At 43.3% G+C, this 16,742-nt stretch overlaps 1 protein-coding gene across 6 annotated transcripts in view; it reads right to left on the bottom strand.

Annotated features, from left to right (window-relative positions):
- The window catches only part of cald1a (caldesmon 1a), a 52,576-nt gene that overhangs the window by 4,474 nt on the left and 31,360 nt on the right, over positions 1 to 16,742 (bottom strand). For 2 of the 6 annotated variants that reach the window (XM_047575003.1, XM_047575002.1), the window contains exons 3-14: positions 14,671 to 14,808; positions 12,640 to 13,132; positions 12,522 to 12,554; positions 12,209 to 12,427; positions 10,869 to 10,981; positions 9,514 to 9,781; positions 7,378 to 7,515; positions 3,711 to 3,754; positions 3,393 to 3,468; positions 2,649 to 2,792; positions 2,427 to 2,522; positions 1,199 to 1,267 (exon numbers count right to left, since the gene is read on the bottom strand). In XM_047575003.1, the coding sequence (XP_047430959.1) occupies positions 1,199 to 1,267; positions 2,427 to 2,522; positions 2,649 to 2,792; positions 3,393 to 3,468; positions 3,711 to 3,754; positions 7,378 to 7,515; positions 9,514 to 9,781; positions 10,869 to 10,981; positions 12,209 to 12,427; positions 12,522 to 12,554; positions 12,640 to 13,132; positions 14,671 to 14,808 (1,831 nt within the window). Of the gene's footprint in view, positions 1 to 944; positions 997 to 1,198; positions 1,268 to 2,426; positions 2,523 to 2,648; positions 2,793 to 3,392; positions 3,469 to 3,710; positions 3,755 to 7,377; positions 7,516 to 9,513; positions 9,782 to 10,868; positions 10,982 to 12,208; positions 12,428 to 12,521; positions 12,555 to 12,639; positions 13,133 to 14,670; positions 14,809 to 16,742 lie in introns of all 6 variants that reach the window. The other 4 variants (XR_007111238.1, XM_047575004.1, XM_047575005.1 and 1 more) reach the window with 4 other exon arrangements.

Below are 16,742 nucleotides of genomic sequence, written 5' to 3'. Positions count from 1 at the left end.
ACCACAGCCTCCGGCATGCACTGCAGCTGTTGGCTGCAGGAACACGCTGCTACCAAGGGGAAGAAGGGAGGAAAGTTTATAGGAAAATAAGTGGCTAGGTAGGATATCCTAGTCATTAACTCTTAAGTTTCACTTCTACTAAGCAGCACTATTACACTCAGAAAATAGATTAGACAGTTTATTCATGCCCAGCTTAGTCAGACTTGTTTGAAAACGCGAGGCAATGAACGGTGATTCGATACTGTCAAACTGCCGCCGCACGGCACAGCAAGACGTCTCTCTTGTTAAAAATGCTGTAAACAGTTTCTCCATTAGGAGCAATAAAAACTTAAGTGAAGTCGGGGCTGAGAGCGGTGATTTGTGGTTGTCAGAAGAAGGAGCGGTGATGTGATACAGCCATTTGTGAAAAGCGTTCAGCCTGCAGTTGGACAACAGGCCCACTCTTAAAGTTTTTTTTTTTTTTTTTTTTTTTTTTTTATACGACGCAGCATTTATACCAAACTGCAATCTTCTGGATTCTGTACAGTCAGTTTTAACAAGTTACGGGTGTTAATGGAGTTAACGGCGTAACACTCCTTTAAACTGACTTTTCTGAGGTTTCGCTGGCGTTGTCACTTCGCGCCTGTTACACTACAGCACTTAGCAAACGTGTTTGATAAGTCTGAGGGCGAATCCCAAATGCTCTATCTGTACTTTTGGAAGGTATTTTGGAAAGTTAATGTTTTAAACTGCCCAATCACACATCTAGTTTTACACTGCGACTCTGAGCCATGATGATTACAACTAAAATAAGCAGTAGTGTCCAACCGCGGCTGAACAAAGTACAGCTGTGCCGATGAAAAGAGAGCAAAAAAAAAAAAAAAAAAGTCAATAGTGTGACAGCAGAGAGTGAGGTCATTCTGTGATAAGCGCGTTGAGGAAACGTAGGACAGTTACTCTTTTACCTCTCCAGGCTTATTCCAGATTTAACGGTGAGGTCAACTAGCTATGAGAGTTCTTTGGAACAAAAACAAACACAAGTGATGGTTACTCCCATTGCTGCCACAGCTGGGTCAAAAAACATCGTGAGAGTATTCAACTTTTTCTTCTCCGTGTCTTCCACAAAACGTTATCTTGATTGACAAGGAAAAAACCACGGAGAAGGGGATCACACTCGAAGGCGCGGGATGTTAAATGAGCTGAAATTGAGGACATGTACCTTGGTTGGAGAGGCGCCTTTGTTTTCCCATAGACTCCTCTTGTTGGTGACGTCAACAGGCTTCAGGTCCTGTCAGGGGGGGAATCAGAAAATAAAGGCAGATACTCGTCATACGGTGGCTTTGACGGAGCGCCTGAGATGTAAATAGGAAGGGAGGAGAGACAGCTGAGTGGCAGGGAGCGAGTTTGTCTGGAAGAAGTGGAAAGTGGCGCTCTAATTACGTGCAACGACTTTTTCAGAGCGCTCCATGACAAAGCAAAGCAAAATGTGTTTTAACGTTGTAGCAATGGAGAGGAAGTAAGTCCCCACTTTTGAATTCGCTTGATAGACAGTGAGTTTCCTCTATGCCCGCCCTCTCTCCCTTCTCTCTGTTACTTATTTTAGCTCAAGCCATAATCCGCGACTATAGCGTAAATATTTGGATAAAATATAGGCATATTACACTGGTATGTAGCGACATGCTGAAACAGGAGAGGGAAAATAGCTTGCTCTCACTCTACCAGCAAAGATTACTATAAGCTTAAATGCTTGAGTGACACTGTATACCAAACTTGTGCCAAGTCTGCAATATGCACATGCACCGTATTTAGATATTATAACAGCTGGAGGGTAGCAAGGTCAGGGATGTCGCTTTCATTTTTGGCCACCAGGTGGTGCCAGACAGATGTGAGCTCAGCCTAACTTTACATCTTTTGTTAAATTTATATAATACAACTTTGACATAATAATTTTCACATACACACTTTATTATGAGGTTGTGGACAACTGAAGCCTTAACATAAATATCAATAAAGGTGAGGTTTAAACGGATAAAGTTTGTCCTAATGAATAGATATTATTATTATTATTAACTACATATTAACTACTAACTCTATATAGGTGAGGTCTCATAATATTTGGTTGAAAATGACCAAAAAGCTCAAATTCAAACATTGCTGTCATCTGATTGGTGCATGGAAGCACATGACATCACCCTGTTCCTGCCAAGCCCCTCCCACTTACCAGTGCTAAGAGTCCAAATAGAGAAATTCAGGAAACCGTGAAATAATGTGAAATAAACAATTAAGAAAATATGTTTTCAAGGAGTTTAAGTAACTGTGTAGATGCTGTGATTTATATAATGTCATTAATAATTCAGGTCAGTTAATATCCTCCCTCTTATCATGTGCGAAGCCGTACATTAAACGCCCTGTGTCTCCTAGCAGCGGTTGCTACGGCGGCCACCTACCGCTGGCCTTCCTCCTGACGTCTTGCCACTCTCTGGGGTTTTGTTCAGCCAGTCGTTGATGCGGCCTGCCACGCCCGTCTTCATCACAGCTGCTTCCTGTTTGGACAGGGTCAAAGGTCAGCCACGCCTCGTCGTCACTGGCAGCCAGGAAGCGCCTGGCTCTTTCCTCTCCCTGTCTCTCCTTCTCCGCACAAACTTTTCGATGCTACATCCTCACTTTACCTTGAATGTGCCGCCGCCGCCGCCGCCGGGGGAGGTGAACACGTTGCCCTTCTCCCACATGCTCTTGATGTTTCGTATGCTGTCGGTGACCATGGGCAGATCCACCGCTCCGGAGCGAGGGGATCGAGACTCCTTGTTCTCTCTCTGCAGAGGCAAAGTGAAGGGTTTTAACTAGGGAATAATCGTGGCGCGGCTGCACCGATCAAAGCTCGGATACATGTTTAAGAACCCCACATCAGCCTGCTAATAATACCAGTGACAAATTTCGGCAGCATCTTTGATATGTCTTCAAAGTGCGCCGAGAAATACGAGTGTGATGCTTTGGGTATTCAATTCAAGAGAGGCACAAGCCGGGTACGACTTTAAAAAGAATTAGCATGAGGGAGCGGCACGTCAGGCTAATTCTGCCTGCGTACGCATTTCAGATTTAGGACACTTTGATAGCATTTCTACTTTCATGATGACCAAAATTAGCATAACGGAAATACGATATGGAAAACTGAATCAGGCTTTGTTACTTTTAGAGTGACCTTAGTTCTATTTTCTGTCTGCACATTGGTTCAATCAGACAAACATAAATTTGCACCTTTACGCTAGTCAGTCACTCGGAGAAAACCTGAAAGAGAAGGATTTGAAGCGAGACTAATTCGCCCTTTTGTTAGTTAAATTTGAAACACAGGGATGCAGAAGTGGATATAAAAATGAACTCAGTTACTGCTGGATGATTTCAAAGTGGATGCTAACCTGAGCAGCTGAGGTGTACTGCTCCAGCCTGTTGTCTATCTTGGACACCACGGGAGAATGAGCCGCCTTCACTGCGCTGCTGGGCAGAAGCAAGAAATCAGCACCGGCTACATGGAAAATGGGACCGTTTGAAACATTATATATGCATTAAGTGCAATTTGGCCTTTGGCTCCTGTAGACTGTAGACACTCAAGAAGGATGCAACGCCTCAGCTCTGAAGTACATTCCTCCTATTCAGCGTAACCAGGCGGCTGAAAAAAGCTTCACTAGTGGGACACGAACTGATTAAACAGATGACGCTTAGGTTGGTATTTTTACCTTTTCTGCGCTGACTTGTTCAGAAACTCAGCTCTTTCTCCGATCTGAAGAGAGAAAGTTAGAAAGACAGGGTTATAAATATCGCATGCTCGGAGCTCGCTGCGGATTTTCCGTGCGTCTGTGTCATCGTTTTTGTTTCCTAAAAAGCCGTTTCAGAGTATTTGTGACAGTGCAGACACATCTGGGATTTTAAGTGATGATTCATCGTTTAATTTCCTCGCCACCAATCAATGAGCTGGATCCTCCTGATGAGCAACGCACAATCTGACTGATTGTTCCCCCCGTGTGCAAAACGCTCTGAAAAGACGTGTGCTCATGAACAGAAAAAAAAAAAGAAGAAAACCACGCAGCGAGCTTTTTCTTTTTTTTTTTTTTCCCTATCTGTGCCTTTGGACTGTGGGAATCTCAGAGGACTGTTTATGATATATGAAAAGAAGGCTAAAAGAGGGGGCGACACATGTGCTCTTTACGCATACAAAAATATCTTAAAATGGACAAAAGCACGACCGACATAAAAAGCTCTCTCCCCCTCTTTCTCTCTCTCCCTCTCTGTGAAAAAAGGACCTTGCGCTCGGCTGCTACCGAATGTGGGAGTTCCCAAAATACTCCCCGACAGGAAATTCCCCATTCTCAGACGCGTTTTAAAGAGCTGTAGCCATCCGAACGCAGTTACAGTAATCCTGTTAACCCTAATCGCTTTCCTGCATATCCCCGCAGCCTGTCCTTCATTTCGTCCCTCTGTCCTTCCCTGCCAGGGAACACTGGCCTTTATCTACAACACAGAGCGGGGGTTATGCTGGTGTACTGCTGATAACACGAAGGCGAGCTCCTGGGACTGCGCATTCCACTGGGAGCTGATTCCTGATAGGGAGGCACATATTTCTGCGTTTTAGTGTAACCGGAGCCACAAAATGGCAGTTGTCAGGCAAAGAGCACACCACGGCAAAAAAAAAAAAAAAAAAAAAAAAAGGAAATGAGGAGGAAAAAAAAAAGAAAGAAAAAAAAGTGCACGTTAGAAACAGTCAAAGGCATGCATGTAATTTTTGAAATATGCAATATGCTTTTGATAGGTTTCGCAGAACCGAAGGGCCATGAAATTCACTCAGCGCAGAAATTGGGCAGGAAATTGCTCAATTTACGTGAGAAAAAGCCTATTTGCTGCTACGCAGTTTTTATGTGGCAGGGCAGTAGCAACATGAAATGGATTAGCGTTGCTCTTCGTGTGTTCCGTTACACTCGCGGGGCTTTTCCGTCCAGACTTTGTGATACAATAACAAAAAACAAGACAATACGAAGTTTTTTTGTTTTTTCTTTTTAAAGCTGCACTAGTCAATATTTTTCAGTTGCAGGCGAATATGTGTAATGTGAAACTCATGACACGACTTTTGAGCTCTAGAAACCATTTCATTTCATTTCATTGCTCCTTGTTTGGGTTTTCAAAACCCCCAATTTTATGGGAAGTTGTTTTGACCAAAAAAGGTCGATATTAAAAGCACTGTTTGCGAACTGTCCAGTACCAAGGGGACTATCTCATGAACACAGTGCAGCATTTACAGAGGGCATGCATGTGACATCACAGCTTCTGATGAGGTCATACCTTAAGCTACGTCTTAAGTTACGTCCTGGAGGACTGTCAGGTAAGTGCGTTGATGGTGTTGTTTTGGCGTAGTTACATCCGACAGTAACTATTTCAGTTTCAACAATAAATAACAACAAAAAGTTAAACGGAATATTTGCAAACACTCCTTGTCATCCTTTTTGACGCTTCAGTATTTCATGGCTAACGGCTAATCCAAATCCATACTAGTTCGTACGGATCATTGTTGAGTCCAATTGTCCTTAATTTGTTCCACATTGTTCCGGGTCTCGCTGTATTTACTGATACATTTCATTGTGTTTTTGCCACTCAGGGGGGTGTGGCCCCAGGTGGCAGTGACGTCAATGCATACCCTCTATAAGCTAAAGCGCTACATACTTCTCCCAAGAGCTGGCAGAGACCAAAAACTGAGCTAAAACTGTGGATAAATAGTGGATTTTGTTTTGGCAATGAGCTTGAAATCCATGCTACTGTTGCTATGTGTTTGCTAGATAGATAAATAGATAAATAATCATCAAAAATATTCTAAAGTACACGTTAGCTTATTAGCTTAAAGCTTATATGCTTTTATTCCTCTGCCTGCTGCCACCGAGTGACCAAAAATAACCGTCTTTAAATAACTAATTAAACTGTGGTCTATAGAGACAATTGAACTGAATGCAGCCGTGTTAGTTGTTAAAATAGCATGACACCCAATTCAAATGGATTATTTGCCACATAAACACACACAAAAACTTAATACAGGAAAATTGACAATGAAAACCACTCAGTTACGCACACAAACAGATGTACCTACAGTGAACATGATGACGAAGTAAAGGTGCGTCTGCGAAAGCAGCGGAGTAGGATCACAGTTGAACAACATTATTTACAAAACTGACCACAATCACGAGCGCTCACACAACCCCAGAGCCAAACTTGTGTAGGGTGTAGGGTCTCAGCGGAACGGTCCAGATGGATATTACAGCTAACTGTCACTAATTAGATTTTCTCCACTGGCTGAAAATCCCCCTCGATATTCAGTGTGTGGGAGTCGGCTTTTGGCAACGCTGAAAACATTTATTAACATCCGAGTTGATTAAGCGTTCCTTCGCTATGACAAACATTTCCCTTTGAGTGCGGAGGGGATCAGCACCCGCTGATTTGATTCGGGTGGATTTTTTTTTCTCCTCTTGTATTCCTTTTTGCAAACATGTCAGCACATTTTTTAAAATGCAGTCGAAGAAGGAACAGATTTTTATTTTATTTTTTTTCCCCAGGAGTTGACTTTCCCTTTCATCAAGCATATTTCCATTTATGAATACACCTTGATCTCAGTCAAATAACACTTCTTTAGCAAAGAGCTAAAAGAGGTGAGAGGTGCAGATGCGGTTCATCTGGCACTTAATCTCTCCAAATATTTTGAATGTTTAGCTTAAGCTTTGCTGCTCTGCCGGATGAGTGGGATTTGCAGGTTTTGGATAACTATTATATTCACTCCATTCTGCTGACGACTGCGCTGGACCTGATGCAAATACAGCAAAAGCCAAGAGAAGTACAACGGGCACATTGTTGCTCAGCAAAGTAGGCAAAGTTTTTTAAGGATCTAGACGAACCGAAATATCTGGGTTTATGAATAGGTGGATGTTAAATTGACAATAGCACTGATTGTCGTAAGGCTTATCAACCTTAGCTCAGCTTAGCTTAGAAACCACAGGAATTTAAATCAACAGTGCTTACTATCTACAGTAGTAACTGAGTGTTGCCTTAAAGGACCTCATCAGACCCTGAAGGACCATCCCTGAACACCATTTGTAGCAGCAGTCTGGTTCCAGATGTTATCGAAGTTTAGGCGAACAACGCCGCTCCCGCTCTTCACTTTATCTGATGGAGATTACGCTTAAACTATCCCTGTGAGTCATGTTGTTTCTCATCAGATCATAAAGTCAGAAAATGAAAACAAGTATGAGCTTCGTTTATAGGTTTTCACTGATGAGCTAGTAGTTCAACCAACATGCATCAATGGAGCTATCATTAGAAGAGGCACAAAGGGATTAGCGTATGGTTAGCGAAGACAAGTGGAGGACCGACCTTCAGAGAGGAGCCTCGCGGGCTGACGCACTTGAAGGGTTTGCCCTCCCCATCCACGGTGTCCTCCACCTTCTGCCTCTTCTCAGCTGCCTCTGCTCTCCTCCTTTCGATCTCCTCCTTCATCTTCCTCTTCTCCTCCTGAGGAACATGGAGTTAAAGCCGTTCTTAACTGGAAAGTCAATTTTCCGTTTCTACTCCAGCCCTTTGTTAAATACAGTCAGTTGTCCAGCCTCGTGCAGGGTTAAGGTTGACGCTAATGCTGTTTATGTTTAATGACGTGACAGGGAATTACAAAATTATGGATAATTGCAGATTTCGAATATAATATGTCCCCGGCTATCACCGTGATCACAACACTTTTTAAAGGATTTACTGACGCTCTCCAATGAACCGCATCAGGGACAAATCCAATTATCCAGAGCAAATTCTTATTTACAGCGATCGCCTGCCTCTGGAAAAAAAGTGTGAGTGAGTTGAGAAAGCCTGACACATGCAGACTATCAACAGTTTAAAAGAGAAACAATTAATGTATGAACCATTTATACTGTATTCAGAAGAGGGCTAATTCTTGGCAGTATATCAGCCCTCTCCAGCAGCCTTGTCTTGGTTAATTAGTCTCTCTGTATCTCTGGGCCATCTTTTAATTACAAACCAAAAGGCCTCATTAACATCACACATGAAGAGAAGAACAGGGGCAGATAGCGAGAGGGACGGGCGGCCGCGTTCAGGGCCAAGATCAACAGAGAACACCAGCCCGGGGGCAAGAGCGAGAACGCGCGGCCTCGGAGCGGGCGGCTGGAAGGGAAAATGGACGACGTCGAGGAGGAGGTTATCTCGTCTGAGATACATAAGGATGAGGCTGCTATGAGAGGAGAAAGAAGGGATGACACCCGTGAGTTACGAGTGGCGACCTAAACAGGTTGAGTCGGGATAACCGTGACGTACGGCGAGATAACGTCACGGCGGCGCCGCCGCGAGTGTGATGCACGAGTTTCAGCTCAAACTGGTGCGAAAGGGTAAATCAACATGAAAGAGGTGAGGCCAAAATTATGATTAAATTTAACATTGAGATGAAATTTGAAGAAGTGACAGGAATACATGAGAAAACAGAGCTTATTTTGGCTTAAAAAAACACCAAGTATTAATACATAAAGAAAAAATATGGATGTGATGACTTAATGGTTTTTACTGCTGCACTGGTAATGAAATTAGTGGAATATCTGTGGACATGACTATTTTTTGCTGACAGTCCAGCATAAGACACATTATACCTTTTACTTTTCTTTTTTACTTGTTCTTATGAGATTTCTAAGAATAAACGCAGTATGCAGAAACTTACTCAGAATATACATCAGGCCATGCTTAAATAACAAGATGTTGGACAAATTTCTTCTTTTTATATATATATATATGTATAAAAATGCATAAACAGCCGCTATTGTGTCTCAGTATCAACTCTTATCTTGTAGATTCATCACTGCAAGCTATCTAACAATCAATCTATGTAAACTAATACGCTTGGCTTGCTTCGAGTTTCTGAGTAAAATGCTGATTTAAGAGATGTTTCACGTTGTTAAACATCACAGTAACAAATGCTTTAAGGGTTTGTCGAAAACCTTTTAGACTACATGGATATGAAGCGTTTCACTCTGGCTCTTACCTGAAAAAGTCTAGGCACTGGCTCTTAAATCAATTTGATCTTTTGAGAAATACCAAAGGAACGTATCAGTTTATACCATAGGTAATCAACAGGGGTTTCCGCGACCCCTAGGGGGTCCGTGGAGGTACTGCAGGGGGAATCGCAAAATCTTTGGTTGATCAGACATTTTTTATACTTTTTTTTTTTTTAATTTCCTCTACAATTTTCTGGCACGGCCACCCTACCGTTGCACATGTTTGAAATTTGAATAGCTTAATATTGAGTGTAAAATGATAATAATAACAGTGTATTGTGTGTACAACAGTGTAATTTATAAATAGCACTAAGCTGAGTTTAATATAGAACACATAGTAGGTAGTGGGTCCCTACTTAATCTTCTACCAATCTTATACCAATGCAAGAATTTAGTTTGATGAAAAAAATCCATGTAGGAAGTGAATTTATGAACAAAATAAGAACTCTTGTAATTCATTTACCTCCTCCTTGGCTTTCCTTTCCGCCTCCTCCTGCTTCTTCTGCCTCTCCTCCTCCTCCAGCACCTTCCTCCTCTCCTCCCTCTTCCTCTTCAGCTCCTCCAGCTCGGCCTCGGCCTCCTGCTGCTTCTGCCTCATCCTCTCGAACTCCTCGCTCTCGGCGTCGTCGCGGCGGCGCTTCAGCTCCTCCAGCTTGCGCTCTGCCTCCAGGCGGGCGGCGTCGTCCTGCTCGTCACCCGCGGACGCCTCGGGGGAACGCACGCTGCCGCGACTGGGACGGACGCACAAACACGGGTGAGCGCGCCGGCCTCCAAGCAAAGCTGCTTGACATGCAGGCTAAAGCTTGACATCTGATCCGAGCTGAATATTTAAACGCACACTTGGAGAATTCCTCTCTTTCGCGGACACTCGGACGCGCGTAAACGCACAAAAAACATGTGCGCACCAACAAATACCAACAAAGATAAGGTTGCAGCTCAAGTTCCAGCATGTGGGCTCACTGTTGCTAACACACAACAGGAAAACATTACGGCTCCGCTACAGCTGAACAAAAACCACTTGTCTGCTTGAAATTCTGATTCAGATTTGCTTTTCAGTTATTCTGCAGACGCCTTAAGGAGCATTTCCATGCTTTTACAGCCGCCTGGGTAATAAACAATAAATGTCAGACTGTAAAATCAATAAGTTCCTGTCTGATAAAAGTGCCTCGTTCAGCATATGCAAACACTATGGACAAACATGACTCTCACCCCTCCATAATTTTCAGATTAACTTTGCACAAACGTCTTCTTTGTGGCACTTCTGGATTTATTCAATATAGCTTTTTTTTTTTATCTTAGGAATGCGCGTCTTCTCGTCGCCCTGTGTAACCCTGATCGTCGGTGGTTATGTAGCTTGATCTTTTCAGGTGACCTTTGTGTTAAGAATATTAAGTTACTGCAGTACTTTTCCACACGCGGTCAAGAGTAGAGAAGCACTGATATACGTGAATACTGTCCAGTATTAGCTTCATAAAGAAGGACTGCTATTCGTTGCGTATTATTTTTCAATCAATGAGTTAGAAGCTTCTCAATAAAAGCATCTTTTTTTCATCTTATAAAATGAGTTAGTTTGATTAGGCAGGTTGGAAAATATTGGCTTGAATAATAATAACATGATATTTGCGCATCTCTAGTGGAAAGGAGGAATAAATACAACTCAAGTGTTTATTTAAATGTTCCAAGTCCTTTAAACTGGCAGCAACCTGCAACATGAATCTGATAAATATTTGTTAAGCTTTTTGAAAAATTCATAAGACCTGGCTACCTCCCTGTTTGGACCTCGATACTGTGCAGGTGTGCGTCGTTGTAACTGTGTACCTGAGGGTCCTCTCGGGTTTCCTGTGCTGTTTGGGAGCCGCCTCGTCGTGCAGCCCTCCGTTGTGCTTCCGCTGATCCTCCCTTTCCTCCCTGGCCCCGCCCCTCTCGTTCACCTGCAGCGGCAAAAAACAAAAAGCAAAAAAGGAAACGCAAAGTGAGCAAAGACAGAAAGAAGGTGACGGCTGGAAGGTGGCAGTGGAGGTGGATTGTGTAACGTCACGTGACGAGGAAGACGAGAGCACGCCCCAAATAAAATAACACGGAGCATCACATCTCGCTGCGTCCACTCCAAAGTTTAATCTTTATAATATCATGTCCATGTTTATCATGTTTGTTGGTCTTTTGACTGGTTCATACCCTCTGTCAGGTTCCGACTTCCTACCTTTGCTAGTTTAGACGAACAACAGCAATGCGGGTCAATTTGCTAAGAAAATGTTTAAAAACCTGTAGTCTTTAGAATTAAACATATTTTTTCCAATGTTGGCCAACTTTAGCACGGTTGCTAACGCTAGCCGCCTCTCCTCCACTTTACCTAGACTATTATTACAGGTTTTCAACATTTTTCAGCGGGAATGGACCCCCATGTTGCTATTGTTTGTGCCCCCCAGCTACAGTAGAAGTTAGAACTTGACATACGGTAAGCAGACCAATCAGATGGCCAACGAAGGGTCAATTCAAGACAAAATAAAAGCTCAGCTCATAAGGATCAAGAAATAAATGTGAAACACAATGAACTACTACCTAATTAGGGATTTGTGCTTAATTTCGGCGTTGAACATTATGCTTTGCGTCCCCAGCAAGCACTTACCTTGCTTCTACATTTTACATAAAAAGATATAGTGCGAATAATCCGGTAAGGTCTAAATTATTTGACTGGAAGTACACCAGACGAGATGGCTCAGTTACTTTAAATGTGTTATTTCTCTGCTTCAGTGGTCGGAGTGGAGGCAGTGTGATGTGAAAGTGGTGTTGCTCTCGCATTTGAGGTGTAAGACGTGCAGGAATAAAAAAAAAAAAAAAAAAAAAACGACACACACACACACTGTGACCACTCAGTGGAGCATTAACCTTATTAAAAGATCTGACCGCACGGCTGCAACCGCACCTCATAAAGAGAAGGCTCAGTTACCACCGGTTTGCGAGTGGTGCAAACCTCACTGCACGAGGTGATCGGGTAAATTCAGCGTCTGGCAACGGGGCTGTTTTCTGAGGTTTGTTTTTTCGAAGGATTTCTGTTTGTGAATCTCCTCAAAGACGCGTCGTGACACTGAAGTTACCCAGAGAGATTTTCTGTGCTGTGCATCACACCTCTACAGAAATTCTTACCGCATGAATGATACCTCATTATCCTCTGAGTGCAGTATCTCAGATACCTCAAAGTCCTCTTCTGTGTCATTTCTTAGTAACAAAGTCTCGCTCTCGGCTGAATTATCTACATTATCTTCCTCAGGTACCTCTTCAGCCTCCCCTGACGCTGCCGCGTCCTCCTCAGCCTCTGAATTTGCTGACTTGGCCTGATTTGAACTGACTACCGAATGTGTTTGTTCCTCAACGAGGTCCTATGAAAAGGGATTATAGGAGTTCTTTGAAACAGATAGCAGTGATCAGCTAGGGGTGGTGCGTCACAAACAATTGATGAAGCGATGACAATACCTGGTTTTGTATTTTAGGCTCTTCGGTTGATGCCTACAGAAACAAGCATCGCATTTGTAGAGGCTGTCAATCACGGAAGATAAAAACTCAACTGAACAAGAACGATGGGAGGACTCACCTGTTCTCTCAGGTAAGACCTTCTCGGTTTGTCCTCCACCACTTCAACTTTCTGCTCCTCCTCCTCCTCCTCCTCCACCTCCTCTTCATCCACGCCCTCCTCCTCCTCCTCCTCCTCCTCCTCTTCCTCCTCCTCTCTCCCCTCGGGAGCAGCCTCCTCTACCTCCCTCGGCTCCTCTCGCTCCTTCTCCTCCCTCCTGGAGCCGTAGGTGCTCGGCTTCTCCTCCTCGTCCTCGTTGTCACGGTAACGACCCCTGCGCCAGGAGGAGGGCCTCTCCTCTTCTGCGTCCTCCTTCTCCATGGCGACGCCGCTGCCGCCGCCGCCGTTGCCGTCCGTGCCGGTGGGGTCCAGCTGCCTCTGCCGCTCCAGTGCCTCCTGCATGCGCCTCTGCCGTCTCTCCTCGCGTTTGGCCATGCGGTCCTGCAGGGCTTGGTCCTCGTCGTCTCCGCCGCCCCCATAAGAGGAGCTGCTCACAGACACAGTCTCTGTCACACTAGGAGGAGAGAGAGAGACAGAGAGAGAGAGGGAGAGAGAGAGAGAGAGACACAAGCGTTTCACTGTGTGCTTTTCTTTTTTTTTTTTTGGTCATCAGGAGGAAGCACTGAGGTCAGAACAGACGTCAGTTAAGAAAATGTGGGCAGAGGAAGTGAATGCATAATATTATCTACTCTTACCGCCGTGATGCCCTTGATCAAGGCCTGTAATACTTAAAAGTGGCTCTAATGTGCTCTGTAATCAAAGCCTGCGGTTGCCGTGTTATTGTCAGCTTTGTAGCGAGTACGGGAAGATTGCTGACAAATGGCTTTACTGGCAGGTCTTCACCACAGTTAATCTTCCAGTTAACATAGGTTGGGCTTTGATTTTGATTGAAACAAACAGAAAATCAGCAAATGACTTTTCTAGGTCTTAGCAGCCACCTACTCACTACAATGTGACTGAAAGTTTCACAGTGTGCCACGATCTCTGAGACCCTATAGATAGATAAATAAATACAGCACAACCATCCTTAAAATCATGGGTCAGTGTGGCTAAAACGTACGTACGTTTTATATAACAAACACCAAATGACTATCCTTCCACCTCACTCCAAACAGCATGACTCAAACTATTCTGACCGAAAAGTCTGGCAAACATTATCCTTGCATCCAAACAATCAACAATGGCTAGCAAGCGCTTAGCCCATGCCTCAGCATCCTCCTGCACAATCCCCTTGTTGTTCCACAGGCCCAGGATGTATCTCTGAGCTCGCAGAGGGGAAACATTCATAACCACAAAGCATCGTCTGTGTCGGTAGATGTCAGAGCGTCCCACCACTTCCACCGTAGCCAAGACGATTTATCTGGTAGCTTTAAAATGCAAGAAGCGTAAGATAGAGAGCGTCTTTGTTCGTCAGGAAGTTGTCCTGATGGATACGTATGGATATGTTGGAGCAGTGAGCGCAGGGTTTGAGTAATATTCATTTGAGGAGTTTTTTTAAAACAGAAGTGTTAAGAATGTTTATTTGTCCCTCTATATATAGCATTGTTAGCACACTTAGCTAACTAGCTTAGTCCACATACAGTAGTAGCATCTGAGAGTTAGCTTCAAGAGCACTCAAATTACAATACAATACATTAAGTTGAGCTTTTAAGGCCCAGTTCACAGCTAGCAAAACTAGAGCACAACAGCTAATGTTAGCTGATATAGCTTGAGTTGAAGGGTTCATGCTAAAAGTTACGCTAACGGCTAACTGTGGCCAGCTTCACTGTTGGGGAGCTGACATTGAAGTGATGCTCAGTTGCTTATTGGCGATATTGTATGTTGTCAACATTTCAAAATAAGATGGTGAAACAACAATATGACTAATGATTGGCTGACGTGTCATTGTATCAAAAAAGTTGAAAAACAGACAAATGGTGGACGCCGGTTTGTCACTTCGTGTTGCCGAATTACATCTGAATTGAATCGTAACTTAACACTTCTACAGGATTGTTACTTTAAAGACATATAGCTTCATGGAGCTAGTGTTAGCTTAACAATGGCACCACAAACCTGTGACTATTGGTCATGACCACGCTGTCTGGCTGGCTGCCGGGCTCCTCGCTCTCTCTGGTCCTGAGCCTCTCCTGGCGCGCCCTGCGCCTCCTCTCGCGGGCCGCCTCCTCCTCATCATCGTCAATCCTCGCCATCCTGAAGGAGTCAGAAGAAGAAGGAGCGAGTGTGAAGACAGAGAATTTGGGGGTTTTTTTTCCCTCCCAGAAAACTTCCAAGCCTTCATCTCTTTTTTCCCCTTCCTCTATTTAGCTTCGCAGTTAGAAACTTCAAAGTGAACAATTCTTTAAATTGGACTGTAATCATCACAGTGACCAAACCTGATGGATTTTCCCAGAGTTTTTCTTTTTTTTTTTTTTTCCTCTCCGCTATCAAGACAACCTGTCAGCTGTGCAACAACCAATACATCTTATCATGGCTGCAGTTTTCATGAGCTGATAAAACCTCCGTCTGGAGACGTGGCTTGGCGGAGGATAAGAGAGAGTGGAGAAATGGTGTTTCTGGCAAACAGCTTGTGCTGGTTTGGTCAGAACAGAGCGAGCTTGAGGGCTCTGTGCACGGGAAACAAACACTATTCATTATTTCTTCATGGAATTTCCGATCATGCAATAAGATTTTTCTGAAGCAGAAATTTCAGAGACTATTTAGCAGTATCTGGTGCTGAAGTTACAAAAAACACAAATATCATGTTCCAAGTTCAAAGATCCATCCAATATTTTGCGAAATATATTTTTATTATTTCGTAACAGTTGAAAGCAATGATACTAAACTCATTTTAGCTTAGCTCACCTTAGCTTAGCACAGAACAGAACTTGGTCTACACTGCCCACAGGAGAAATATTTAAACACTAGTTTAAATAGCATAGTTTGTACATATCATGTCATAGATATGCAAATAAAAACAAGACAATGAGTACAAGTGTAGAGAAGTAGTGTTTATCTCCAGTAATATAAAGTTGTTAGCACCCCCCATACGGTAGTAACTCTTGGCTCAGTGAGCACATGCCACATTGCCTAATTTAGCCTTAAACAAAAACCTTGCCTATTAGTTACATTAAAGGTAAATAATTAACCCATTATATTTGTATCTCTTTACTTTTGGTAAGAGCTAAGCTAAGTACATCACTCTATCACCTGTTTTTATGCTAAGCTAAGTGGCTGCTAGCTATGTAACAGGCAGATGTGAGAGTGGCTTTGCTCATCTCAAATTGTTAAGAGACATTGGACCTTTCCTTCAAGATACAGGTTCAAGTTGTAGTTAAAATATTTCAATTGTCAAAACTACTCTGCAGTAATTGATGATAAAAAGCATTAGCATGCTGGAAAATAAGTTTTTAAGCACAACTAAGTGGCCACTGCACCGTGGATTCTGCACCCTCCTCAGGGTTGTGTTTTCTCTGATTACCATGCATAACTGGCCAAGCATACAGTAGATGAAGCGAGGTCATGGCAGGTCGTGTAAAACGTGGGTACACATCTGGTTTCCGCATTAGACGCAAGGAATTCAAGAACGCCTTTCTCCACTCGCTATCCTGCCCTGACATTACCGTGGATGAATCACCATAAAGATCCACAAACCATTCATAACATTAGCAGGGAAAATTCAAAGCAGACATGCTGTGGATTAGGGATGCATTTATTCAATACAGTCCATCAAGTGAAGGGCGCGGCTGCGAGCGATCATAAACAAGGCTCCAGTGTTCACAATCTAGCTGGCTACGGAGCTACTGTATATTTATGTGCTTAAATTTGATTGAAAGCAACAAGTTCAGGCTTTTCTCTGGGCCCTGTCCAGAGTCAGTCTGGGGAATGCAGGAAACTCTGTCTAGTAAAATACAATAGACAGTTTTAGTGAAAGAGGTTACACCCACATGTATATTTGATACTTAGCTATAAATTATGCATTATAAACTGAAGATATTTTACTTTTCAATCTTACGCAAGAAGAACGTTTTTAACCAAAGTTTTGAAATTCAAACTGCTGGCCACCTGACATCTATGAACTCAGCTCAGTGCCTGATGTGTGCTGCCCCGACTGACCTTTAAACTCCCACCACTAACCACATGCCTAG

Source organism: Mugil cephalus, chromosome 22 (assembly GCF_022458985.1).
Source record: "Mugil cephalus isolate CIBA_MC_2020 chromosome 22, CIBA_Mcephalus_1.1, whole genome shotgun sequence".
Classification (NCBI taxonomy): Eukaryota; Metazoa; Chordata; class Actinopteri; order Mugiliformes; family Mugilidae; genus Mugil; species Mugil cephalus.
Note: the sequence above shows the minus strand (reverse complement) of the source record. Positions and strands in the feature narration are given on the sequence as shown.